The 26,151-nt window shown below is 48.8% G+C and overlaps 1 protein-coding gene across 1 annotated transcript; it reads right to left on the bottom strand.

Moving 5' to 3' along the window:
- Positions 1-25,743, bottom strand: ZNF839 (zinc finger protein 839). Its single transcript, XM_063643830.1, is given in 8 exon segments — positions 1-534; positions 536-1,374; positions 3,484-3,613; positions 3,754-3,891; positions 8,044-8,136; positions 11,075-11,299; positions 18,105-19,007; positions 25,257-25,743. Coding segments are annotated over 8 exon segments (2,658 nt in total). The 5' UTR covers positions 25,554-25,743; the 3' UTR covers positions 1-501.
- Between the last annotated feature and the right edge of the window lie 408 nt (positions 25,744-26,151).

Here is a 26,151-nt window from a genome sequence, read left to right on the forward strand (position 1 = left end):
AATTAATTAAATTTAATTTAATTTAAAAAATCATGCAAGTAGAAATGACTTTTTTACCCTTCTATCAATAAAATGCTGCCCAGAATGACTAGCTTATTTTCTTTTTAATTGAACCCAAAAGAAGCTTCTAGTATGGAGCAAGTCTGGTGGAAAAGCAGCATATCTCCCAGGAGAGAAGGGAAACGGAGCAGGGCCAATCATCAGGTGACAGTGCAGTGCTACTCATCACATCATGAAAAACTCATGAGCGTCAGACGCGCCACAGAGATTCCTGATCAGGTAACATCTGCTATTATGATGACAAGCTCCATACAAAAATGTAGACAGCAGGGTAGAGAGACATTATTCTTTATAAATAGGTTCATCTGTGCAATATTCACATTAGAAAAATATACATTGCTTGCCATAGACTTTCGCTGGATAAAATCAGACAAATCTAGGATCTGACTCCACTTCACTGTGAGGGCTCTGGCTCCACGGTGACAAACAAGTCCACAGCTTCTAGAGGAACTCCTTCTGGTGGGCCCATCCGCAGGGCACGCCCCTCTGCATCAGTCACTATGACAATGTCCTCCTCCTGAGACACTATTGTACCTGGAGGGGACAAGATAAGCCCATCGGAAGTCTGAATAAAAATCTGCTTCTGTCCCTGAGACGATAACTCATGGCTCCCGTTGGAAATTTCAAAAGCCATGGCTTCGCCGACAGCAACCACGCTCTCCAGTTCTCTCTGGCCAGAGTGCACCTCCATCCCACAGGGGAACCGGTTCAAGTCCCCTGAAAGGCTTCTGAGACGCCCTTCAGTCAATAGTGATCCATGTGGGCCAGGCTGAGGCCCTGGCTTGTGCACGGTCCTGTAGGCACAGTCTACTGCCACGCTATCCACAGACAAAATTTTCTCAAGTGGAGGGGCTGCAACCTCCATAGGCAGGACGCTGCTGGGGCTGGGCTGCTGGCGGTTCAGGTGAAAGTCACAAACCTTACCGAGGTGTCCTGCCTCTGTATGTCCAGGCCCCCCAGGTGACAGGGACTCTGCTCCACCACCAGATGACAAAGTGCTGCAGAAACCTGGGCTCCTCAGGCTGTCCCGGGTGTCCTGGTCTGAAGAGTGTTCCAAAGCATTCTCTCCAGGAAATGCTGCCACCTGTGCCTGGGTCAGCCTCCTAGGCTCTCCTGACTGAGCATAAAGAGGCAGCCCACTGACATCCCGGGATGAGAAAGCAGCACCTGTAGACTCACTCCTGGCTTCTAAGTTAGCCAGCACCTGAAGCTGCGAGCCCGCCTGGAACACGCTCCCATCGCCACCAGAAACCGTTGTCGTATGGCTTTCTTCAGAACGGGGACAGACAGTCACATTTACTGGAGCGGCAAAACCTAAACATTTTGGGAAACAGGTGAACATGGCGTGTACTGTGTCATGGCCCACTCACTGCACTCACCACCCAAAACCAGCTAGGCCAAGTCACCTGCCCTGCAGAAAAGTCAAAGCATCGATGCTCCTTGCTCCTTGGGATTGGTAACAATTTTAAAAAATACATCCCTATTCTCTATTCACAAAGACAGATTTTGTATTAAAAATATGCTCTAAGAGCCATTCGACAGTGTGCTGTTTTTTGTTTTTTTTTTGAGATGGAGTCTTGCTCTGTCACTCAGGCTGGAGTGCAGTGGCACGATTTCAGCTCACTGCAGCCTCCGCCTCCTGGGTTCAAGCAATTCTCCTGCCTCAGCCTCCTGATAGCTGGGATGCCACCCATGCCAGCTAATTTTTGTATTTTTAGCAGAGATGGGGTTTCACCATGTAGGTCAGGCTGGCCTCAAACTCCTCACCTTGTGATCCACCTGACTCAGCCTCCCAAAGTGCTGGGATTACAGGCATGAGCCACCACACCCAGCAACAGTGATTTTATGCCAACATTGAATGAATGATTGGTGGTTCTTCATCAGAGTGAGCTGGAAAATTGCCCAAAGAGGCCTTTCCAAATACTCACATCCACACCCTCCCAACAACCCTACCCACAGACCTGGAACTCCCAGAGGTCCAGGCCCCTGTAGTTCACAATAACCTCCCCAGGTGATTCCAACACATGCCCCAATTAAGAATCACCATTAGGCTGGGCACAGTGGCTGCTCATGCCTGTAATCCTCGCACTTTGGGAGGCTGAGGTGGGCAGATCATTTGAGGTCAGGAGTTCAAGACCAGCCTGGCCAACATGGGGAAACCCTGTCTCTACTAAGAATACAAAAATTAGCCAGATGTGGTGGTGGGCGCCTGTAATCCCAGCTACTCAGGAGGCTGAGGCAGGAGAATTGCTTGAGCCTGGGAGGCGGAGGTTGCAGTGAGCAGAGATCGCGCCATTGCACTCCCGCCTGGGTGACAGAGCGAGACTCCGTCACAAAAAGAAAAAAAAAAGGCTGGCATAGTGGCTCACACCTGTAATCCCAGCACTTTGGGAGGCCAAGGTGGGCAGATCGCCTGCAGTCAGGAGTTTTGGACCAGCCTGACCAAGATGGTAAAACCCCATCTCTACAAAAATACAAAAAAAAATTAGCCGGGCATGATGGCGGGTGCCTGTAATCCCAGCTACTGGGGAGGCTGAGTCGGGAGAATTGCTTGAACCCAGGAGGCAGAGGTTGCAGTGAGCCGAGATTGTGCCACTGCACTCCAGCCTGGGCGACAAAGTGAGACTCCCATCTCGGAAAAAAAAATTTATATATATAATTTTTCAAGTGCCTAGTTGTTAGGTTCTGGCTAGAGCCAGAATAAAAGCCAGAACCTGTCTTGTTTTTAAATGTTACATCTCAGCGGGCATGTCCTGCGAAGTCTCATGAAAGCCAAGCCATAGGTGGATGTGTCCTTGGGAGCCATCTCGGCCTAACCTCTCGGGACCCTCCTGGTATAGCCTGCTTACCACCACCTGGTGGCTCTCCTTTTTTTTTTTTTTTTTTTTTTTTTTTTTTTTTTTTTTGAGATGGAGTCTCACTCTCTTACCCAGGCTGGAGTGCAGTGGTGCAATCTCAGCTCACTGCAAGCTCCTGCCTCCCAGGTTCAAGCGATTCTCATGCCTCAGCCTCCAGAGTAGCTGGGATTACAGGCACATGCCACCACGCCCAGCTAGTTTTTTTGTATTGTTAGTAGAGACGGGGTTTTGCCATGTTGGCCAGGCTGGTCTCGAACTCCCGACGTCAGGTGATCCTCGGCCTCCCAAAGTGCTGGGATTATAGGCATGAGCCACTGCACCTGGCTTGTGGCTCTCCATTTTAACAAGGCACTCTAGAAAACCCTGAAGACCTCAAGACTCACAGGCAACGAATCTGGAGTGATAGAACACTGGGAGGCTGGAATGAAACTTGAGAAACCATAGGGTCCCCTTAAATCCAGCACAGGTCACCCAACCTGAAAAGTGGCAATCCTGGACACATCTGTGCATGCCAGCAGGGCTGCCAGGCCATGGATACACCCCACAAACAGCATTTTACCCTCACCAGCGGCCAAAGCATGCAAGGGCCTGGGCTTCTCCCAGCCTCTGCTGTTGGCAGCAAGAGATTCAGTGGTATCGTTGGACAGGGCTTCTCTTCTGGGCCTTTTCACCGAGGCCAGTCCTTCCTCCGCAGCCTATGAAGAGAAGACCCAATCAGCTAGAATAGGAAGAAACAGGCAAACCTGTACCTCCTCTTCCTGGTGTGAACGGAAGAAGCCAAACCACGCTAATTCACCGTGCACAGTCACCGGGCACCCACTTCAGCCATGCCCACCTCACGTTCCCTCTTCTCGCTGCCGGCTCCCTCTGGCTGCTCCCCATCCATGTCTTGGCTGGGGTGCTTGAGTCCAAGGTTGTCTGGGCGTATTTCTTTCTTCCTTAGGAATTCTGTGATTCCTAATGACTCGGCAACCTGAAAAGAAACGGGCCAAGAGAATAAGCTTCACCCAAACAGCACACACCTTCAGAAGCACATTCACATGCAAGAATTAAACGACTTCATAGAATTAAATCTACAAAGTTCCTCACCTACTGTGAGATGCCATCTCAACAATGAGAAAGATGAAGATCAACATAATCTTAGATGGACTGGCTGATGATAAAAATGGATTCTCAAAACTAGAAGGTTCTATGGGAGCACAATTTAGAGGAGACCAATCTTTTTTTTTTTTTTTCCTGAGACAGAGTCTTGCTCTGTCGCTCAGGCTGGAGTGCAGTGGCATGATCTTGGCTCACCGCAACCTCCGCCTCCCGGATTCAAGTGATTCTCCTGCTTCAGCCTCCTGAGTAGCTGGGATTACAGGCATGCACCACCACGCCTGGCTAATTTTTGTATTTTTAGTAGAGACGGGGTTTCACCATGTTAGCCAGGCTGGTCTTGAACTCCTGGCCTCAAGTGATCCGCCTGCCTCAGCCTCCCAGTGTTGGGATTACAGGCATGAGCCACCGTGCTCAGCCCAGAACAGTCTTTACAAAACATTTAAAACACTCTCTTTAATGCTATCACAAGCTTAATAATGTTAGCTGATACCATGGTAATTTTCTTTCCCACTATCCCTCCTTTACTGACTTCTCACTGGTCTCTTCAGAAAAACGATCCTGCCTATCCCACACCCAGATCTCCCTTTCAAGCTGGTAAAAAGGCATGGGTTTGGGGGCCTGCGCTGGATCCCAGCTTCTCTGCCCATGGCCTGGGTGATCTTGGTGAGCCACCGTCTCCCGAGTCTCTCTTGTCCATCTCCCTGACTTATCCAGACAAGAGATGACAGCGACCTGGAAAGGCTTTTGTGAAGATGAGATTTGACTCCATATGCAATGCCTATGTAAAACACCAGATGTGAAAGTGTTAAGAGACAGCTGTTATCATTTATACATGGACATTATAAAGAGAACCCCACAGAGCATGAGATGGGGGTGGGCACAGCAGGAAGGGTGGCAGAACAAGGTTAAGGGAGAAAACAGGCCATGTGGATTCTGTGCAGACCAACCTGGACGGTGTCCCCTCATAAACTGAGCCACTGTCATGCTCCCAAGAGGCAATGGCAGAGTCTGAGCTGCTTAAAAAGCCAGATTCTGTAGGGCATGCACAGTGTGTGTGTGTGTGCCAAGTTCTGCTTCACAGCAGGCTGATACCCACGCTTGCTAAACTCAAGAGTTTAAAAAACACACAGGTGACTGCTGTGCAGGGCATCTACATGAGGCTTAGCAAAAACCTGTTACATTTTCATGATATATAATTTAAGAAAACAAGGCGGGGCATGGTGGCTTATGCCTGTAATCCCAGCACTTTGGAAGGCTGAGGCGGGTGGATCACTTGAGGTGAGGAGTTCGAGACCAGCCTGGCCAATACGGTGAAACCCTGTCTCTAGTAAAAATATAAAAATTAGCTGGGCATGGTGGTGCACACCTGTAGTCCCAGCTACTTGGGAGGCTGAGGTGGGAGAATTGCTTGAACCCAGGAGGCGGAGGTTGCAGTGAGCCAAGATGGCACCACTGTACTCAAGCCTGGGTGACAGCGAGACTCTGTCTCAAAAAAACAAAAAACACCCAAAAAAATCCAATGTAGCTGAAGGCAATTTGATAATAACAATGACACTGAAATGAGAATTGTGTCAGAACCACCACAAACAAAAATGAATGGCCCCTATATAATCCATCCCCAAAAACTCACATAAGGAAGAAAACAGGGCCGGGCGTGGTGGTTCATGCCTATAATCCCAGCACTTTGGGAGGCCAAGAAGGGAGGATCACTTGAGCCCTGGAGTTCAAGACCAGAGTGGACAACATAGCGAGACCCCTTCTCTACGAAAAATTTGAAAATCAGCTGGGCATGGTGACACACAGCTGTAGTCCCAGCTACTCAGGAGGCTTATGTGGGAGGATTGTTTGGGACTGGGAGGTTGAGGCTTCAGTGAGCTGTGATTGTGCCACTGCACTCCAGTCTGGGAGACAGAGGGAAACCCTGTTTCAAAACAAAAAAAAAAAAAGAAAATGATACCTGAGGTTTTAACTCTGATCATTAGTGAGTGGGAAGATTATGTTTTCCATTTTCTTTTAGCTTATCTTCATTTGTGAGTTTTCTGGAAGAGCATTTATTGCTTTAAGAAAAAAAAACTGGGGACCGGGTGTGGTGGCTCACATCTGTAATCCTAGCACTTTGGGAGGCTGAGGCAGGCAGACTGCCTGAGCTCAGGAGTTCGACATCAGCCTGGGCAACACGGTGAAACCCTGTCACTACTAAAATACAAAAAATCAGCTGGGCGTGGCGGCGTGCGCCTCTAATCCCAGCTACTCGGGAGGCAGAAGCAGGAGAATTGCTTGAACCTGGGAGGCGGAGGTTACAGTGAGCTGAGATCGCACCACTGCACTCTAGCCTGGGCGACAGAGCAAGACTCTATCTCCCAAAACAAAAAGAAAAAAAAATTTTATGTGATGGGAAAAAGCTAAAATGAGGTCGAATAGGAAAATGTCATTACTAAAAACATTCTCCTTCATACATGGAGTTTTTTTGTTTTTTGTTTTGTTTTTTGTTTTTTTTTGAGACAGAGTCTCTGTCACCCAGGCTAGAGTGCAATGATGCAATCTCAGCTCACTGCAACCTCCACCTCCTAGGCTCAAATCATTCTTGTGCCTCAGCTTCCCGAATAACTGGAATTAGAGGCATGTGCCACCACGCCCAGCTAATTTTTGTATTTTTAGTAGAGACAGTTTTGTCATGTTGGCCAGGCTGGTCTCGAACTCCTGACCTCAAGTGATCTACCTGCTTCAGTTTCCCAAAGTGCTGGGACTACAAGCATAAGCCGCTGCACCTGGCCCTTCTTTCTTTTGGCTAACTCTACAAGCAAACTCTTTCTGCCATGAGAGATTGTTACCTTATCATTGTTTATTTCCAGGGTCTCCTGGGAACACAGACCAGAACTACTGAGGTAATCTTGGCACATTTTCTTAACCATTTTATGCAACTCTTCAAATTCCTTATATATAGCTGGGAAAAAAGGCTTTGCTAGATGATCTTTTTCAACCTTCGTGAAGATAAAGACCAAAAAAAAAGTTTAAACTTGAGGCACTGATATGGAAAATACAGAAGAAAATCTAAACAAAGTTTCGGTTCCTTAACCCCTCAACAGCCACTCAGTGGTGTGCGTTTCCTTCAGTCCCCAGTGAGCACCTACTGTGTGCCCCGCATGGCGCAGGGAAGCCAGGATGGGCATGGGAGGAGCAGGTCAAGAAACAAACAAGCCTTGGGTGGGGGCCACGTAGGGCACAGGTGAGCTCCCGGACAGGGCAGGCAGGGAAGGCAGAACGGCCCTGAGCCCCAGCTGGGCTGTCAGCTCCAGAGGGAATGTGGGGCACAGGCAGCCTGGGCTGCAGCCTCAGAGTGGGCTCAGAGGGAGCAGAGCCTCGGGCAGAAGAGGCCAGCTGGGGCGAGTGGGCTCCAGAAGAGCCCAGGATGGCCATTATTTGTGGCTGCCACTTCCATTCCTCCTATACCAAGTTAAAAGTCAAGGGAGTGGACGGGCACCTGCCCGAGACACCCAGCTACCCAGGCAGTGGCCCCCACACCAGGCACGGTGTGTGACCAGCAGGCTCACTTCAGCTGTCCTGGAAAAGGAAAACAATTCTAAGTGGCCTGGCTCTTTCCAAAATAACTATGAGCTGGGCAAGGTGGCTCACACCTATAATCCCATCACCTTGGGAGGCTGAGGCAGGAGGATTACTTGAGGCCAGGAGTTTGAGACCAGCCTGGGCAACAAAGCTAGACCCCATCTCTACAAAAAACATTTTTTTAAATAAATTAAAAATTAGCCGGGTATGATGGTGCATGCCCGTAGTCCCAGCTACTTGGAAGGCTGAGGTGGAAGGATTGCTTGAGCCCAGCAGTTTGAGGCTGCAGTGAGCGATGATGGCGCCACTGCACTCTAGCTGGGCGACAGAGCAAGACCGTGTCTCAAAAATAAAATTAACAACTATGCAGGCTATTGAAAAATAATTAATAAATAATAATATTATTTCTAAATAACTTCTAATCATCCCGCTATCATTTAGAAACACTAAGAGTACTCACCTTCATCAGAAGAAACTCATACACGGTCACAACCTGAGCCAGCTGAGGTAGAGCCAGTTCCACCAGATCCTCCCGGTCGCACTGCTGGAGAAACTACCAAGAGAAAGCGTTTCGTGCCTTTGAATGTCCCGCAAGAATTTCCCAATAGCCAACAAGTTGGTGCAACATACAACATAAAAGACAGAAAGTTCTCCAAACATTTCAGTGACCAAGTAACTCTAAACATTCTGCTTTATTAACTATTTCACTTGTTTGTCCTTAATGAAGTACTATGATCCATTCTGGGTCCCCCATGACAAGCTCTGGGCACTGTTCTGGGCACAGGCCCTGGAATAAGGACACAGTGATAAGGAGATGTGTGTCCTGCCCTCTAGGACTCACTCAGGCTGTGCCGCATGCTCAGGTGAGGGGGTGGCACAGCTGGAGGCGGCGCCTGGAGACGGGCAGGCCAGAAGGGCTGAAAGGCAACCCAGGCCCAGGCTGAGAGGGGCCAAAGGGTTTGGATTCCCTTCTCCAGGCAGCTGTGGAGGGAGGTTTTAGGAAGGTGCCTCGGGTGGTGGTGCAGAGGATGGGGCAAGGCTGGAAGCCTGGCAGGCAGTCAAGACTACCCCCAAAGTACAGGCAGGAACAGATGAGGACTCAGGTAAGAAGAGGGATGTGGGTGGCAGGGGAGGGAGATGAGGGGAGGGAGATGAGGGGAGGGAGATGAGGGGAGGGCACAGCCCTCCAGGCTTAGCGACCACAGGACATGGGGAGGGGTGAGTGAAGGATAAAGTCAAGAATGCCTGTGGGTTCCCAGCTTGAGCCTGGGGTAGGCGAAGCGGCCCCTGACAATGCAGGGGTGGACAGAAAGCCAGGTTGTGGGCTCTGCTCAGACATGAAAGGCCGAGGGGTTCACAGGACAGCCAGGTAGAGATGTTTCAATGAAGAGATCTGAGGCACCAGAGAGAGGTCTGAACGGGCAGCGTGGGAGTCTGTGGAGGGAAGAAGGCCTGGGAAACCAGGACGATGGTGGGATCCCCAGGGAAGCAATAAAGTGAGGGGGAAGCTGAGGGAGTCCTAGAAACAGGAAGTCTTCTGAGGTCCAGGGAGATCACAAGATCAGTGCTCAGAAGGCCAGACGCAGTGGCTCATGCCTGTAATCCCTGCAATTTGGGAGGCCAAGCCAGGAGGATTACTTCAGGCTAGGAGTTCGAGACCAGCTTGGACAACATAATGAGACCCTGTCTGTAAAAAAAATTAAAAATTAGCTGGGTGTGGTGGTGTGCGCCTGTGGGCCCAGCTACTCAGGAGGCTGATGCAGGAAGATCAATTGAGCCTGGGAGGTGGAGGCTGCAGTGAGCCATGATTGAGCCACTGCACTCCTGGGTGACAGAATGAGACCCTCTCTCAAAAAAAAAAAAAGATTGGTATTTAGGGAGAGAGCAAGAGATTGAGTAGGAGCTGCAAAGGGCTGGAAGGGCTTCAGAGGAGGGCCACAGATGCTCGCAAAACAAGCAGAAAAGCTACAGAAAAATCTTTTCATTGTAAGACAAAAATGTTTAATTAAGACTTTCAAAAACCCTTTGACAGAAGTGACCAGCTGACTTTCAACTCCACAGGAAGCGGGAGAAGGTGGGAATATGGGATATTACCTTGCCATGGCCTGACCTAAATTCTGAATGAGCTTAGTAATAGCAGACAGGGAAACTCCACAATTTTCTGCTTAACACTCAGGTTCAACTGATAGGTTTTTTTTGTTTTTTTTTTTTTTGTTTTTTTTTTTGAGACGAAGTCTCGTTCTTGTCCCCCAGGCTGGAGTACAATGGCACGATCTTGGCTCACTGCAACCTCCGCCTCCTGGGTTCAAGCGATTCTCCTCCCCCAGCCTCCCGAGTGGCTGGGATTACAGGCGCCTGCCACCACGTCAGCTAATTTTGTATTTTTAGTAGAGACGGGGTTTCACTATGTTGGTCAGGCTGGCCTCGAACTCCTGACTTCAGGTGATCCGCCCACCTCATCCTCCCAAAGTGCTGGGATTACAGGCGTAAGCCACCATGCCCGGCCTCAACTGACAGTTTTGTCAGGTGACTGGTTTGACTGTCCTGTTTCCCCCCTAGGAGCAGAGCCCTGTCTATCTTGTGCACACTGTCCCCTCCATCCCTAGAACAGGGACTGATACTTGATGGACACCCAGTAAATGTATAAATTAATATCCATTTCTGGAGAAATTATCATCTGTAAGTCAAGAATGGTTCTGAAGGCCGGGCATGGTGGCTCATGCCTGTAATCCCAGCACTTTGGGAGGCTGAGGCGGGCAGATCACGAGGTCAGGAGTTTGAGACCAGCCTGACCAACAAGGTGAAACCCTATTTCTTTTTTTTTTGAGACGGAGTCTCGCTCTGTCGCCCAGGCTGGAGTGCAGTGGCGCGATCTCTGCTCACTGCAAGCTCCACCTCCCGGGTTCAGGCCATTCTCCTGCCTCAGCCTCCCGAATAGCTGGGACTATAGGCGCCTGCAACCACGCCTGGCTAATTTTTTGTATTTTTAGTAGAGACGGGGTTGGTGAAACCCTATTTCTACTAAAAATACAAAAATTAGCCGGGTGTGGTTGGCAGGCGCCTGTAATCCAAGCTACCCAGGAGGCTAAGGAAGGAGAATCGCTTGAACCCAGGAGGTGAAGGAGCACAGTGAGCCGGGATGGCACCACTGCACTCCAGCCTGGGCGACAGTGTGAGACTCCGTCTAAAAAAAAGAATGGTTCTGAAAACCACTTCCGTTGTTTTCTAAACTGCTTCCATATAAACACAGGTTATAATTATTCCTAAACTTACCAAGTCAAGCAACTTTGGGAGCTACACCAAAGGCCGTATAGTCACTTTAAACAGGTAAGAGTATGAATTAGTTCAGATATTACTGTCCTTGGCATCATCATACACTTAATGCAACGACATTTCAGGTGAACTGTTTAGGTGATTCAGAAACTGTTAGTGAATTGCTATATCCATGCTAAAGACACGGGTTTCAAGCACAGGGTTTAAGAGTGAGATACCTCCTTGAGCCTGGCTTTGCTTGGCGACACCCTCTGCTCCCCTGCCGCAGCAGGGCCACCAGGTAGCTGAGCGGCTCTTCTCTGCTGGAGGACAGCTGTGCGGGACTCTGCAGGGGTCTCTGAGCATGCGCGTCTTCTAGGTCCTTGGTATCTCTCTGATCCCAAAAGAGCTCCATTTTCTGGTTCAGATGGCAATGTCTCTTCAACGTCTACAGACTGACCATTCTAGACAGTGTTGCACACCCAAAAGTAAAATAAAACAAGCATGCTTTAAATACCCCATAAAAACCTTTTAGTGGTCGGGCGCCGTGGCTCATGCCTGAAATCCCAGCACTTTGAGAGCCCAAGGCAGGTGGATCATTTGAGGTTCGGAGTTTGAGACCAACCTGGCCAGCATGGTGAAACCCCATCTCTACTAAAAATACAAAAAATTAGCCAGGCATGGTGGCGCGCACCTGTAGTCCTGGCTACTCGGGAGGCTGAAGCAGGAGAATCACTTGAACCTGGGAGGCAGAGGTTGCAGTGAGCCAAGATGGCACCACTGCACTCCAGCCTGAGTGATACAGTGAAACTCTGTCTCAAAAAAAAAAAAAAGAAAAAAAAAAACCTGTTTGTTTAAATTTTGGATTTGGAGGTACATGTGCAGATTTGTTACATGGGTATACTGTATCATGCTGAGGTACAAGTAGTGAACACAGTACCCAATAGGCAGTTTTTCAACTCTTGCTGCCCTCCCTCCTTTCCTGCCATGAAAGCCTTAAAGCAGAAAATGTCAAGTCAAATGCAATGAACTTGCTAAATTATTTCTTCTTCACATAATCAAGACATATTAACTACAATCAATGCATCTTAAATGTTCCCAACAAAATATCCCTTTTGGACACATGATCAATATTAGCTAGGCAAGCTGGGAGCAGTGGCTCACTCCCTGTAATCCCAGCACTTTGGGAAGTGGAGGCAAGAGGACTGCTTGAGCCCAGAAGTTTGAGACCAGCCTCTACAACATGGTAAAACCCTATCTCTACAAACATACAAAAACTAGCCAGGCCTAGTAGTGTGTTCTGTAATCCCAGCTACTTGGGCGGCTGAAGTGGGAGGACTCCTTGAGCCTAGGAAGTTGATGCTGCAGTGAGCCATGATTGTACCACTGCACTCCAGCCTGGGCAACAGAGCAAGTGACCACACACACACACACACACACACACACACACAAATTAGCCAGGCATGGTGGTGCTTGAGAGGCTGGGAGGACCATTGAGCCCTGGAGATTGAAGCAGCAGTGAACCATGGTTGCACCACTGTGACAGAGTAAGACCCTGTCTCAAATATCTATATATATATTAGTTAGCCTTTAAGTCTGGGGTAGCAAACTGTAACCCTGGGATGTTGACCAAAATGAAACAAAAGACTTCTCTGGAGCTGGGCGCGGTGGCCCATGCCTGTAATCCCAGCACTTTGGGAGGCCGAGACAGGTGGATCACCTGAGGTCAGGAGTTCAAGACCAGCCTGGACAACATGGTGAAACCCCCAACTCTAGTAAAAAATACAAAAAAATAGCTGGGCCTGGTAGCGAGAGCCTGTAATTCCAGCTACTTGGGAGGCTAAGGCAGGAGAATCACTTGAACCCAGGAGGCGGAGACTGCAGTGAGCTGAGATCGCACCACTGCACTCCAGCCTGGGCAACAAGAGGGAAACTCTATCTCAAAAGAAAAAAAAGACTTCTCTGATGTGACTGTCATCTTAAAACCTGACCTGAATTTTGTTCCTTATTCATTACTTATCCGTGACTTTTTAAACTTTTAAATTATTTTACTGGATAGATTTAAAATACCATACAATTCATCCTTTGAAAGTATATAATTCAGTGGATATAATATATTCGCAAAATTGTGTAACCATCACCGCTATCTAATTCCCGCACAGTTTCATCGGCTCAGAAAGAAACTGTACCCATTAGCAGTCACTCCTCCTTCCTCCCTCCCGACAGGCCCTGGTAGCCACCAGTCTACTTTCTGTCTCCATGCATCTGCATGGCTTTTGAAGAGAACCCTAGATCTGGCCTTGTCCTTATGTCCTATCTCCTCATTCCCTGACAATTCCCTCCTCTGAAAATAGGAATAATAACATAGAAAAATAAAATAAAGGCCAGGTGTGCCCGGTGGCTCATGCCTGTAACCCCAGCACTTTGGGAGGCCAAGACGGGTGGATCACCTGAGGTCAGGAGTTTGAGACCAGCCTGGACAACATGGTGAAACACTGTCTCTACTAAAATTACAAAAATTGGCCGGGTGTGGTGGTGCATGCCTGAAGACTGAGGCAGAAGAATCGCTGGAACCGAGGAGTTGGAGGTTGCAGTGAACTGAAATCGCACCACTGCACTCCAGCCAGGGCAACAGAGTGAGACCCTATCTCCAAAAAAAAAAAGAGCGGGGAGCAGTGGCTCACGCCTGTAATGCCAGCACTTTTGGGGACTGAGGCAGGTGGATTGCCTAAGGTCAGGAGCTCGAGACTAGCCTGGCCAACATAGTAAAACCCCGTCTCTACTAAAAATACAAAAAATTAGCTGGGCATGGTGGCAGGTGCCTGTGATCTCAGCTACTAGGGAGGCTGAGGCAGGAGAATCCCTTGAACCCAGGAGGCAGAAGTTGCAGTGAGCCGAGATCATGCCATTGCACTCCAGCCTGGGCAACAAGAGCAAACCTCTGTCTCAAAAAAATAAAAATAAAAATAAAAAAAGAGAGAGAGAATTATAATAGAATACTAAGTACTACAAACTACTGAACGACATGAATAACCTAAATGAAATGGACAAATTCCTACATACACAAAACCTGCCAAAACTAAATCACAAAGAAGTAGAAAATCTGAGGCCGGGCGTGGTGGCTCACACCTATAATCCTAGCACTTTGGGAGGCCAAGGCGGGCAGATGACTTGAGGTCAGGAGTTCAAAACCAGCTTGGCCATCATGGTGAAACCTCGTCTCTACTAAGAAAAAAAAAAATTAGCTGGGCATGGTGGTGCGTGCCTGTAATCCCTGCTACTCAGGAGGCTGAGGCAGGAGAATCGCTTGAACCCAGGAGGTGGAGGTTGCAGTGAGCCGAGATCGTGCCACCGCACTCCAGCCTGGGTGACAGAGCGAGACTCCATCTCAAAAAAAAAAAAAAAAAAAAAAGAAAAAAAGAAAATCTGAATAGACATAAAAGTAGTCAGGAGATTGAATCAAAAATCTCCCAACAAAGAAAATTCCTGGACCTGATGGCTTCACTGGCGAATTCTATCAAACATTTAAAGAATGAACACCAATCCTTTTTAAACATTTCCAAAAAATTAAAGAGGAGAGAACACTCCCTCACTCATTCTATGAGGCCAGCATTTCTCTGAAACCAAAGCCAGACGAAGTCACAAGAAAAGAAACTACAGGCCAATATCCCTCATGAGCACTGATGCAAAAAAACAAATACTAGCAAACCAAAATCAGAGCTTATTAACAGGATTGTATGCTGTGACCAAGTAGGATTTACCCCTACAAAGCAAAGATGGTTCAATATATGAAAACTGATCAGTGTAATATACCATATTAACAAAATGAAGGAAAAAAAATATGATCATCTCAGTTGATGCAGAAAAAGCACTGACAAAATTCAACACCCTTTCCTGATAAAAACACTCAACAAACCAAGAATAGAAGAAACTACCTCAACATAATAAAAGCCATATATGAAAAACCCACATCACGCTCAGTGGTGAAAAACTGAAAGCTTTTTCTCTAAATCAGGAACAAGGTAAGGATGCCTGCATTCATTACTTCTGTTCAACACAGTGCTGGAAGTTCTAGCCAGCACACTTATGCAAAAAAAAAGAAATAAAAGGCATCAAAATTGGAAAGTGCCGGGCACGGTGGCTCACGCCTGTAATCCTAGCACTTTGGGAGGCTGAGGCAGGCGGATCACCTGAGGTCAGGAGTTCAAGACCAGCCTGGCCAACATGGTAAAACCCCATCTCTACTAAAAATACAAAAAATTAGCTGAGCATGGTGGTGGGCACCTGTAATCCCAGCTACTCAGGAGGCTGAGGCAGGAGAATCACTTGAACCTAGGAGGTGGAGGTTGCAGTGAACTGATATTGTGCCACTGCACTCCAGCCTGGGCGACAGCAAAACTTCGTCTCAAAAAAAAAAAATGTAAAGAAAGAAGTAAAATTATCTCTATTTGCAGATATGATCTTATATGTAGAAATGTCTAAAGATTACACACACACACACACAATATTAGAATAAATGAGGCCAGGTGCAGTGGCTCATGCCTATAATCCCAGCATTTTGGGAGGCTGAGGTGGGCAGATCACTTGAGGCCAGAAATTGGTCACCAGCCTGGCCAATATGGCGAAACTCCATCTCTACTAAAAGTACAAAAATTAGCCAAGCATGGTAGCACACGCCTGTAATTCTGGCTACTAAAAAGGCTGAGGCAGGAGAATTGCTTGAAACGAGGGGGCAGAGGTTGCAGTGAGCTGAGATCACACCACTGCACTCCAGCCTGGGCAACAGAGTCAGACTTAAAAAAATAAAAGGTAAATACACAAAATCAGCTGCATTTCTAAATACTAACAATGAACAATTTGAAAAGGAAATAAAGAAAATAATTCCACTTAAAATCTAGCAATTCCACTTCTGGATATATACCCAAAGAAATTGGGCCGGGCGTGGTGGCTCATGCCTGTAATCCCAGCACTTTGGGCGGCCAAGGCGGGTGGATCACAAGGTCAAGAGATCGAGACCATCCTGGCTAATATGGTGAAAGCCCGTCTCTACTAAAAATACAAAAACTTGGCGTGGTGGCTGACGCCTGTAGTCCCAGCTACTCGGGAGGCTGAGGCAGGAGAACGACTTGAACCCGGGAGGCAGAGATTGTAGTGAACTGAGATTGTGCCACTGCACTCCAGCCTGACGACAGAGCGAGACTCCATCTCAAAAAAAAAAAAAAAAAACAATAGAAAGCAGGGTCTCAAAGATGTAATTGAACATCCGTGTTCATAGCAGCGTCATTCACAATAGCCAGAAGGTGAAAGCAACCCAAGTGTCCATCGACAGATGAATAAGCAACATGTGGTATGTACACATACAGAGGGAGGACATTCTGACACTTGCTACAACATGAACCTCGGATATGGTGCAAAGTGAAATAAGCCAGCCATAGAAAGACAAATATCCTGTGACTCCACTTCTATAAGGAAATTAGAGGAAGTCAAAATCATAGAAGACAGAAAGTAGAATAGTGGCTGCCAGGGTTGGGGGAAAGGGGAATGGAGAGTTGGTGTTTACAGGGACAGAATTTTAGTTTTTTGTTTCTTTTTCACTTAGCCCAACCTGAAGCTCACAGTTTTAGTTTTAGAAGATGAAACAAGAGTTCTGGAGATGTGTGGGAGTGATGGTTGCACAACAGTGTGAATGTATTTAATACCCCTGAACCACACACTTAAATACGGTTAAGATGGTAAATGTCATGCTATGTGTATTTTACTACTGTGTGTGTGTGTGTGTGTGTATATATTTTTTTTTTTTTGAGATGGAGTTCTGCTCTTGTTGCCCAGGCTGGAGTGCAATGGCACGATCTCGGCTCACGGCAACCTCTGCCTCACAAGTTCAAGCGAATCTCCTGCCTCAGCCTCTCAAGTAGTTGGGATTACAGGCATGTGCTACCATACCAGCTTATTTTGTATTTTTAATAGAGACTGGGTTTCACCATGTTGGCCAGGCCGGTCTCGAACTCGTCACCTCAGGTGATCCGCCTGCCTCGGCCTCCCAAAGTGCTGGGATTACAGGTGTGAGCCACTGCACCCGGCTCAATAAAATATTTTAGAAAAAAAAATTTTGATGTGATAATGCAAATTCATAGCGACTCGCACCTACTTTATCGGGAGTTTCAGAAGCGGCAGAAGGGGGAGAGGACACGCTAAGCAGCCAGGGGCTGTTGACACTCCAGAGCACCCCCGGGGACTCCTTTTCTCAACAACACCCTCTGTAATGGCAGCATCAGGGAAGAGCGCACTGCCATTGGTTTTACTGACCAAACCTAAAGAGCTGACGGATGCATTCCCATCAGATGTGCTCACTAAATCATGCCAGCACACAGAAGACACACATCTCCTGGCCTGTTTGGAAGCAGTGCAGACAACGTGGGGGTCTCAGATCCTCCACTAGAATGATTCTGCTCCCGCTTGAGCCTTCGCCTGAATCCCCACCAGACACCATAAAGGTCAATGTAAGGATGATGAGCAGGCAGGGGCAGGAATTGGGACTGATTTGGTTTGAATCTGTGTCCCCACCAAATCTCATGTTGAAGTGTAATCTCCAAAGTTAGAGGTGGGACCTGGTGGGAGGTGACTGCTGGATCATGGGGGCAGAACCCTCATGGCTGGTTTAGCATGACAGTGAGTGAGTTCTCATGATATCTGGTTGTTTAAAAGTGTGTGGTGGCCGGGCGTGGTGGCTCACACCTGTACTCTCAGTATTTTGGGAGGCTGAGGCAGGCGGATCACCTGAGGTCAGGAGTTCAAGACCAGCCTGGCCAACATGGTGAAACCCCGTCTCTACCAAAAATACAAAAGTTAGACAGGCATGGTGGCGGGCGCCTGTAATCCCAGCTACTTGGGAGGCTGAGGCAGGAGAATCACTTGAACCCAGGAGGCGGGGGTTGCAGTGAGCCAAGATCAGGCCACTGTGCTCCAGCCTCGATGACAGAGCAAGGATCCATCTCAAAAAAATAAATGAGTGTGTGGCACCTCCCCCTGCGCCTTGTTCCTGCTGTGGCCATATGAGGCGCCTGCTCCCTGTCTGCCTTCACCGTGACTCTGTTTCCCGAGGCCTCCCCGGAAGCTGAGCGGATGCCAGCACCAGGTTTCCTACATAGCCTGCGGAACCATGAGCCAGCTAAACCTCTTTTCTTTATAAAATACCTGGTTTCAGGTATTTCTTTATAGCAATCCGAGAACAGCCAAATAAAAAGACACATACCCAGACAGAAACATTACCTGCAGGCCACCGCGTGCTGACTCTGTCACCAAGCAGGAGCGGGCCCCTCCCTCACATGGAGCCGCTGGCGTGGACAGCCCCGGGGAGGTCAGGCTGAGTGTCCTTTCCTCCATGCACCCTCGGAGGGTGCTTCCACTGGCTTTCTCAGACAGCACCATCTCGGGGTCCAGCTGGCCATGGCCTGGGTTAAGTTTAAAATGTCGGGCCAGTCCCCCCTTCCCTATATATGACTTTTCACAAGTCTGACACTTAAAGCTTTTGGGCCTCAGGGGGCAGCTTGATAAGTCAAAGAGTGCGTGCCTCTCCCTCTGATCTTCATCTTCTTCCACACAGAGTTCTGAATAATCATCAGAATCTGACGGATGACCATCTGCCAAATCCTCTGTTTTTATGAACTTGTAATCTTTAGCTTTATACTTGGGAGGTCGAGATACCCGTCCAGAACGTGTCTGTACTTTTAACGATTTTTTTAGTTTCTCAGTATGTTTTGTATGCAAGTTGGAAATAAACGGATGTGCTGAACTGGATGAAACAGATGTTACTGCCAGCGGTTCGGAGGTAGACAAAGGGGTCAACATGGAGCCCTGTTCATTTGGAGCCTTGGGGGCTGGGACTGTCTTTGTAGGGACCACCTGGAGGGCTGGCAGTGGTCTCTGTACAAACCTCTGAGCAGGAGGTTGGCGTAAGTCACTTAGGAAGCATGACTGTGGCTCGGTTCTCACAAGCGGCTGTACCCTGAGCAGCTGAGGGCTGGTGATGTGGAGCCCCACCAGGCAGGAGTTCCCCCGGGGCGGCTGGCTCTTTCTTGCAGTTTGGGGCTGGATTGTGGCCGGTAGGGGCTTTGGCCTTTCCTGACCTTTCGTTTCTCCAGACGTTACCTTGACACAAATGGCTTCTAGTTGCTTACGTACAGAAAGACGAGAAAGAAAAGCACTGTGCTTATCAACATGTCTGCAATTTCACTCTTGTCATAAACCCATTATTGACATTTTTTCTAAATTACATCTTACATATAAAAATTGATGTAATGTGTTTGTACTAAGGTGGTGTTTTCCAGACCTTTCTGACCAGAGACCACAGTGATATAAGCTGGGCTTGGTGACTCACACCTGTAATCCCAGCACTTTGGGAGGCCGAGGCAGGCCGATTATTTGAGGTTAGGAGTTTGAGACCAACCTGGCCAACATGGTGAAACCCCATCTCTACTAAAAATACAAAAATGAGCTGGGCGTGGTGATGCACTCCTGTAGTCCCAGCTACTCGGGAGGCTGAGGCATGAGAATCGCCTGAAGCCGGGAGGAGGATGCAGTGAGCTGAGATCGCACCACTGCACTCTAGCCTGGGCAACAGAGTGGGACTCCATCTCAAAAAAACAAAAACAAAAACAGAGACCACAGTGATACGTTTCACATTATGACCTAGTACACGTGTATATAAATATCTGCATACATAAATAAAATAAAAAGTTGATGGAACTACTTACCATTCCTATATAAATGCCCGCTGATTGTATCTATTCTACATCACTTTTTTTTTTTTTTTCCCGAGATTAGGGTCTCACTCTGTCACCCAGGCTAGAGTGCAGTGGCGCGATCTTGGCTCACCGTAACCTCTGCCTCCGGGTTTGAGTGATTCTCCCATCTCAGCCTCCCGAGTAGCTACCACCACACCCAGCTAATTTTTGTATTTTTTGGTAGAGACGGGTTTCACCATGTTGGCCAGGCTGGTCTCAAACTCCTGACGTCAAGTGATTGATCCACCTGCCTTGGCCTCCCAAAGTGCTGGGATTTCTGGCGTGAGACACCACGCCCAGTTCTATTCTACATCACTTTTTAAAAAATACTAGTCATAATCTACTAAGTTGGTTTCATGACCAGTTAAGAGATAATAAGAGCCTTTTTAACAGTTTTACCCATGTGAGGTTTTTTTTTTCTTTTGAAACGGACTCTTGCTCTGTCGCCCAGGCTGGAGTGGAGCGGCACAATCTCGGCTCACTGCAACCTCTGCCTCCTGAGTTCAAGCGATTTTCCTGCCTCAGCCTCTCAAGTATCTGGGATTACATGCACGTACCACCACGCCCCGGCTAATTTTTGTATTTTTAGTAGAGTCGGGGTTTCACCATTCAGGCTGGTCTCGAACTCCTGACCTCTGGCAATCCACCCACCTCAGCCTCCCAAAGTGCTGGGATTACAGGCGTGAGCCACCACACCTGGCCAGTTTTGTTTGTTTGTTTGTTTTTGAGATGGAGTCTCATTCTGTCGTCCAGGCTGGAGTGCCACTGCAACCTCCACCTCCCAGGTTCAAACGATTCTCCTGCCTCAGCCTACTGAATTGCTGGGATCACAGGTGTTTGCCATCACGACCAGGTAATTTTTTTTTTTTAAGATGGAGTCTCACTCTGTCGTCCAGGCTGGAATGCAGTGGCGCTACCTCGGCTCAGTGCAACCTCTGCCTCCCAGGTTCAAGCGATTCTCCTGCCTCAGCCTTCTGAGTAGCTGAGATTACAAGCACCTGCCACCACGCCCAGCTAATTTTTGTATTTTTAGTAGAGAAGGGGTTTCACCATGTTGGTCAGGGTGGTCTCAAACTCCTGACCTCATGATCCGCCTGCCTCAGTCTCCCAAAGTGCAGAGATTACAGGCATGAGCCACCATGCCCGGCATTACACATGTGTTTTTGCTTGGAGTTTTTAGTACTCTAAAAGCAGAGGTAATTCATAATGTGGGCCCATGTTTTTTAAAAAGTTTTTAATGAAATTCTGGAAGCCATAAAAAAGCCATAAAGAACAATGTTACCCAGCTTCCTACTGCCCAACCTGCATGCCTGTTTCTTCACCCTGTCCTGAACGTGTTTAGCATTCTCATGCTTTTTAAAAATTTATATGGCATATGCAGATATTTCTAAAAATATATAGTTCAGTTCTGAAATGTTTTTAAACTTTATAATAAATGATATCATCTCCTGCAACTTGAAAGGGCTTTTTTCAGGTTTCTTTACTTCATTTTGCTTCGGGAATTTTATCCACGTTAACGTGGGTAGGTCTCGGGGGTTCATTTTCTCTGCAGTATGAGTACACCTCCAACCTTCTGTTCCTAAGTTCTGCTCTGAATCTTCACGATGTACGTGTGTACATGTGTGAGTTTCTCCGGGGGCATGTACCTAGGCATAGGGCTGAGTATCTTCAACAACTTTTTACAAATATATCTAACGAAATTTCAAATACATGTGCTTTTTGACCCAGTAATTCCATTTCCTGGATTCTATAAAAAAAAACGCAGGTGGCCACAAAGATGTTCTGTTCTACGAAGTTCAAAGCAGCACTGTCTATAATAGCAAAACACCTACCAAAGGGGAGAACTACCTTCAATAACATCCCACAAATATTTATTGAGCACTGACCGCGTGCCAGAAACACTGTTACAGGTGTCAGGGAAACAGCTGTCATACAGCTTAGGGGAGAAGGACGGGGAAGCAAAAGAAACAAGGCTCCCGCCCTCACAGAGCAGAAATAATGAGCATTTTCCTCCAGGGAGAAAAAGAGGCAAACTTCATCACCCGGAGCACAATTTCCCAGCCAACATTTCAGAACATGATCCGTTGACATGGGTGGCTGGAGGATGCCCAGCAGCATCTCTGCCTCTACCCACTAGATGCCAGTAGTGATCCCGAGTCCTGATAATGAAGACATTGCCAAGTGCCCCCTATGGGGGCAAAACTGCCCTCGGTTGAGAATCACTTATTTGGGACCACTAACTGGCCCGCTTTGGACTCAACCTTCTGGTGTGATCCTCAAACAGTGGAGCATCAACAAAAATGTCACACAGGAGAGAATAAAGATCCTCACTGAGATCAAGCTGAAGTGTGACTCTCATCTGTCTCTTGCTATACTAGTACCATAGCAGAGGTCAGCCAACACTTTGTATGAATTGTAGAGAGCTGGCACCACAGCCCTGGGAGTCCCCAACTCCTGGGCTACTTGTTAATCAAATGACAACGAGATTGACTTTGCATATCCTTCAAGAACCCCATCTCTTTCATTTTACTGCCAGTCACACCTGTAATCCCAGTGCTTTGGGATGCTGAGGCAGGAGGATTGCTTGAGGCCAGGAGTTCAGGGCTAGCCTGGGCAACATAGTGGGACCCTGTCTCTACAAAACATTTTTAAATTAGCCAGACATGATGGTGCATGCATGTAGCCCCAGCTACTCGGGAGGCTGAGGTGGGAGGATCATTTGAGCCTGGAAGTTCGAGGCTGTAGTGAGCCGAGATCAGTCCAGCCTGGGTGAGAAAGAAAGACCCTGTCTCAACAAAACCCCAAAACAAAAACAGAATACATATACATACATACACTAAACCCTACTGTTTGAGGATAACCACAGCAGCAAAGCCAAACTAATAATGTATTTATCCTCTATCCTGACTGGCTTACCCTGTGGGTATCATGCTTGATACTGTTATGTTTAGTTAATTCAGCTAACATTAACTAAGTATTTCTGGGTGGAATACATACACACGAGCCAAGTCCTAGCCTCACCCTTGAGATGGGGGTGGTTTCCCCTGCCATGCCTCAGTCCCCGCAGACCTGCTGAATCGGATCTCCTGGGGTGAGGTCCCAAGATCTGCCCTTTCAAAAGCTCCACTGATGATTCTGAAGGCAGACAAGCTTCCCCAAGGAATGCAGACAGGTGAGGCAGACAGGAAAAATGTCATCATGGTACAACAGGTGCAATCAAGAGGCGGGAACAGCCCAGAGGTGGTGGACTGCCCAGAAGCAGTGATCTCTGAGGGGCATTTTGAAGGCTGGGAATTTTTGCCAGGTGAAAAGGGGCACACATCCATGTGTAAATGCACGGATGCATGAAAAGGGGCACAGCATATTGGATGGAACTGGAAATTTCTGTGGGGTGGAGAAGAGGGAGGATGGGGAGAGACAGCAGCCTAGATCCGACCCAAGTGTGTCCACTGGTCTGTGCTTCTGATCCACACCATCCCCCACGGTGAACACTGGGCCTTCTGCTGTGGTTGTTGAAATGCACCCCCAACCGCCCCAGAACCTGCCTCTCCTCTTCTGCATTTCCAATTCAGACGCACCCTTTCAAATCTAGTTCCGATACCACCTCTTCAACAAAGCTGCTTCTGATCTCCTCAGCCAGGAACAATCCCCCTTTCTCTAAATACATTCAGTTCTTTTTCACTATCTTTAGCTTTCTGGCCTTGATTGGAAGTTATCTGGGTCTTGTTTTATCTCCTGTTAGTTCATAAACTACTGAGGGGCAAAGTACGCACCCGGTTTGCCTTTGTGGCCTCCATGACACAGCTGGGGCTGAAAGAGAATCAGCAGAATGTGCTGCAAAGCTACATTATTGCAGGTAGAATTTATATCGTCTCCATTAGATTAGCTACAAAATACAATCCCATCATGCTGCCTAAGCTCGATTAAGTTTGCTTTTGCTTTACGAAAAATATGTCATTTTTGGATTCCAAACCCAAAAAGCTGTGGCCATATTCAGCAGGGTATGGTGAGGAGTACAGGGGCTCGGGAGAGCAGCCACACCTGAGGGACCTTGGGCAAAGCCACGCAACCTCCCTGAGCTTGTTTCCCACCTGCAAATGCCGGTACAAAAACACTGCTGAAAACTAAGCGGCCCAGCACAGTGCCCGGCCCAGAGCAGAGGCTTTGCAGGTGGCTGCCCCCGGATGGCATCTTGCAGCCTTCTGACCCAGATCAAAGTCCAAAAAGGTTGAGTTACCCAAGGTCACACCTCTAGATAGTGATAGTGTGGCATGTGGACAGAATCACACTCGTCTTCCTAAACCTTAGTAAGACAACTCTCCAGTCTTGATGATTAACTGGATACAACCCTAAGCCGCTAATATCAGTCAAAAAAACTCACGAGTGAAGGTTCCTGATTCTATTCCCTAACCCATTTCTTCTAGTGGAAAAAGCTGTCTTCTTTTGGCAGTTTTGGGGTGAGACTAATTTTGTTTACAACCCCAGCGCTGAAATGGGATGGAATTTTACAGCTGCCGTGTAGGCCCTCTGGCTTCAGGCGCTATGCTACACCCTCCGGAGTCGGGCGACCGTCTTCTAGTTATCACTCCCCTAGCAACCAAAAGGTGTGTGGCCCAGGAAATAAACCCACTGGGAAAGGATGTTTTGTAGTATACAGAGTGCTTTCACATATTCCAAACATTGTGTATCAGGCACTGTGCTGGGTACTGCGGTTACAAATCAGTCACTATCACCCAGGATATTAAGTCCTGCAGCGAACTAGTGTATTGTGCTTAACTTTGTTCCAAGCCTGGGCCTTGGCACCTTACACCTGAAAAGCTAAGTTGCTTCCTTTTAATTCATTCATGTTTCAGCTCTAGTGTCTGGCCTACGGGACCACCCACTCTAAAGCGGCCCCCGTCAATCCCAGAACCTGCCTTATGTTCGTTCTTCATCAAGTGTGTTCAAGGCTTCACCTCCTGCACATAGCGGGGAGTGCTGGGAACACGGTCTCTAAGTGCTCCACAAAGGCTGAACGAGCGGTCAAAGGCCTGTAAGAAGAGCTAGGGCCGGGCGCGGTGGCTCACGCTTGTAATCCCAGCACTTTGGGAGGCCGAGGCGGGCGGATCACGAGGTCAAGTGATCGAGACCACGGTGAAACCCCGTCTCTACTAAAACTACAAAAAATTAGCCGGGCGTGGTGGCGGGCGCCTGTAGTCCCAGCTACTGGGAGAGGCTGAGGCAGGAGAATGGCGTGAACCCGGGAGGCGGAGCTTGCAGTGAGCCGAGATTGCGCCACTGCACTCCAGCCTGGGCGACAGAGCGAGACTCCGTCTCAAAAAAAAAAAAAAAAAAAAAAAAGAAGAGCTAGGGAGCACGCAAAAGCCAACAGCAGGGCTGTGAAGGCAGAGAAGGCACGAGGGCGTTCCAGGCACAGGGCTTAGCGTGAGCAACCGCTCCTAGAGTGAGGCTCCTGGGGTGAAAATGCCAGGGTGGTGACAGGTGGGGGCCGAATGCCGTCCCTAAGAAGCTCAGCTTGGGGACGCCCTGAGTCTTAACCCAGGCGGATACTGGCCTCCCCGGACGAGCAGCTAGCCCTGCCGCGGGGCGTCGGCCCCCTTCGGGCCTCAGTTTCCCCACGTCCCTCCCGACGCCTCACCTGGGGCGGGAGCAGGCGCGGCGGGCGCGGGGGCTCGGTGCCCCGGCCCCGCTGCAGGGCGGCCTGTTGGGCCGCGTCCCGCAGCCGCCGCGCCGCGTCCTGCAGCACGAAGGGGGGCGGCGGCGGCGGCGGCGGCGGCGGCTGCGCCTTCGTCACCTGCTCCAGGACCCGCCGCAGCTGCTCGGGGCCCAGCGGGGCCACACGTGCGACGCTGCCGCTCTGGCCCGGAAGAGTCGGGCCGCCGCCGTCGCCACCATCCTCGCTGCCGCCCCCAGCCTCCTGCTCCGCATCCGCCATGGCGGCCGAGGCGGGGACTCGAACCCGGGTTGCTGAGCGACGGCGTCTCCAATGTGCGTCACCTAGGAGAGGGGCGGGCTACGAGTGCCTCGCAGGCCAAGATACCTCGAAAGGCGACCGCGTCTGGCCGGGAAAGTCGTGGAGTGCCCCGCCCCAGCCGACAACCGCCGCGGCTCCTAGGGCTGATCAGCAGAGCGGACCCCCGTTGTTTTCCTTATTGCCTGTCACGGATGTGTTTAAGACTCACCTTCTCCGGGAGCTGTCCCGGATCTCCCAGGGGGAGGTCTTCAGGGTTCCAGAGCCCCTGGCCCAAAAGTTACCTCACTATCCAAGTGTTCTGACGTCATCATGCATCCGAATCAGCGGAGGATGCTGTCTGGAGATGCAGAGTCCTGCGCCCACCCCTAAACGTTTGGATTTATACATCTGAGAGGGGACCACAGTTTGAATTGTTAACAAGAGTGTTTCCCAACCCTCAAATTTTTGCCTTGTCACCCTAGCTTCTCTCTACCCACCCACCGAGATTGGGTGCACCTTGAAGGGAGAGATGATATATTACACAATCGGTGCCCAGCACAGGCCCTGCCCAGAACACAAC

The sequence above is a fragment of the Symphalangus syndactylus genome, chromosome 8, assembly GCF_028878055.3.
Source record: "Symphalangus syndactylus isolate Jambi chromosome 8, NHGRI_mSymSyn1-v2.1_pri, whole genome shotgun sequence".
Classification (NCBI taxonomy): domain Eukaryota; kingdom Metazoa; phylum Chordata; class Mammalia; order Primates; family Hylobatidae; genus Symphalangus; species Symphalangus syndactylus.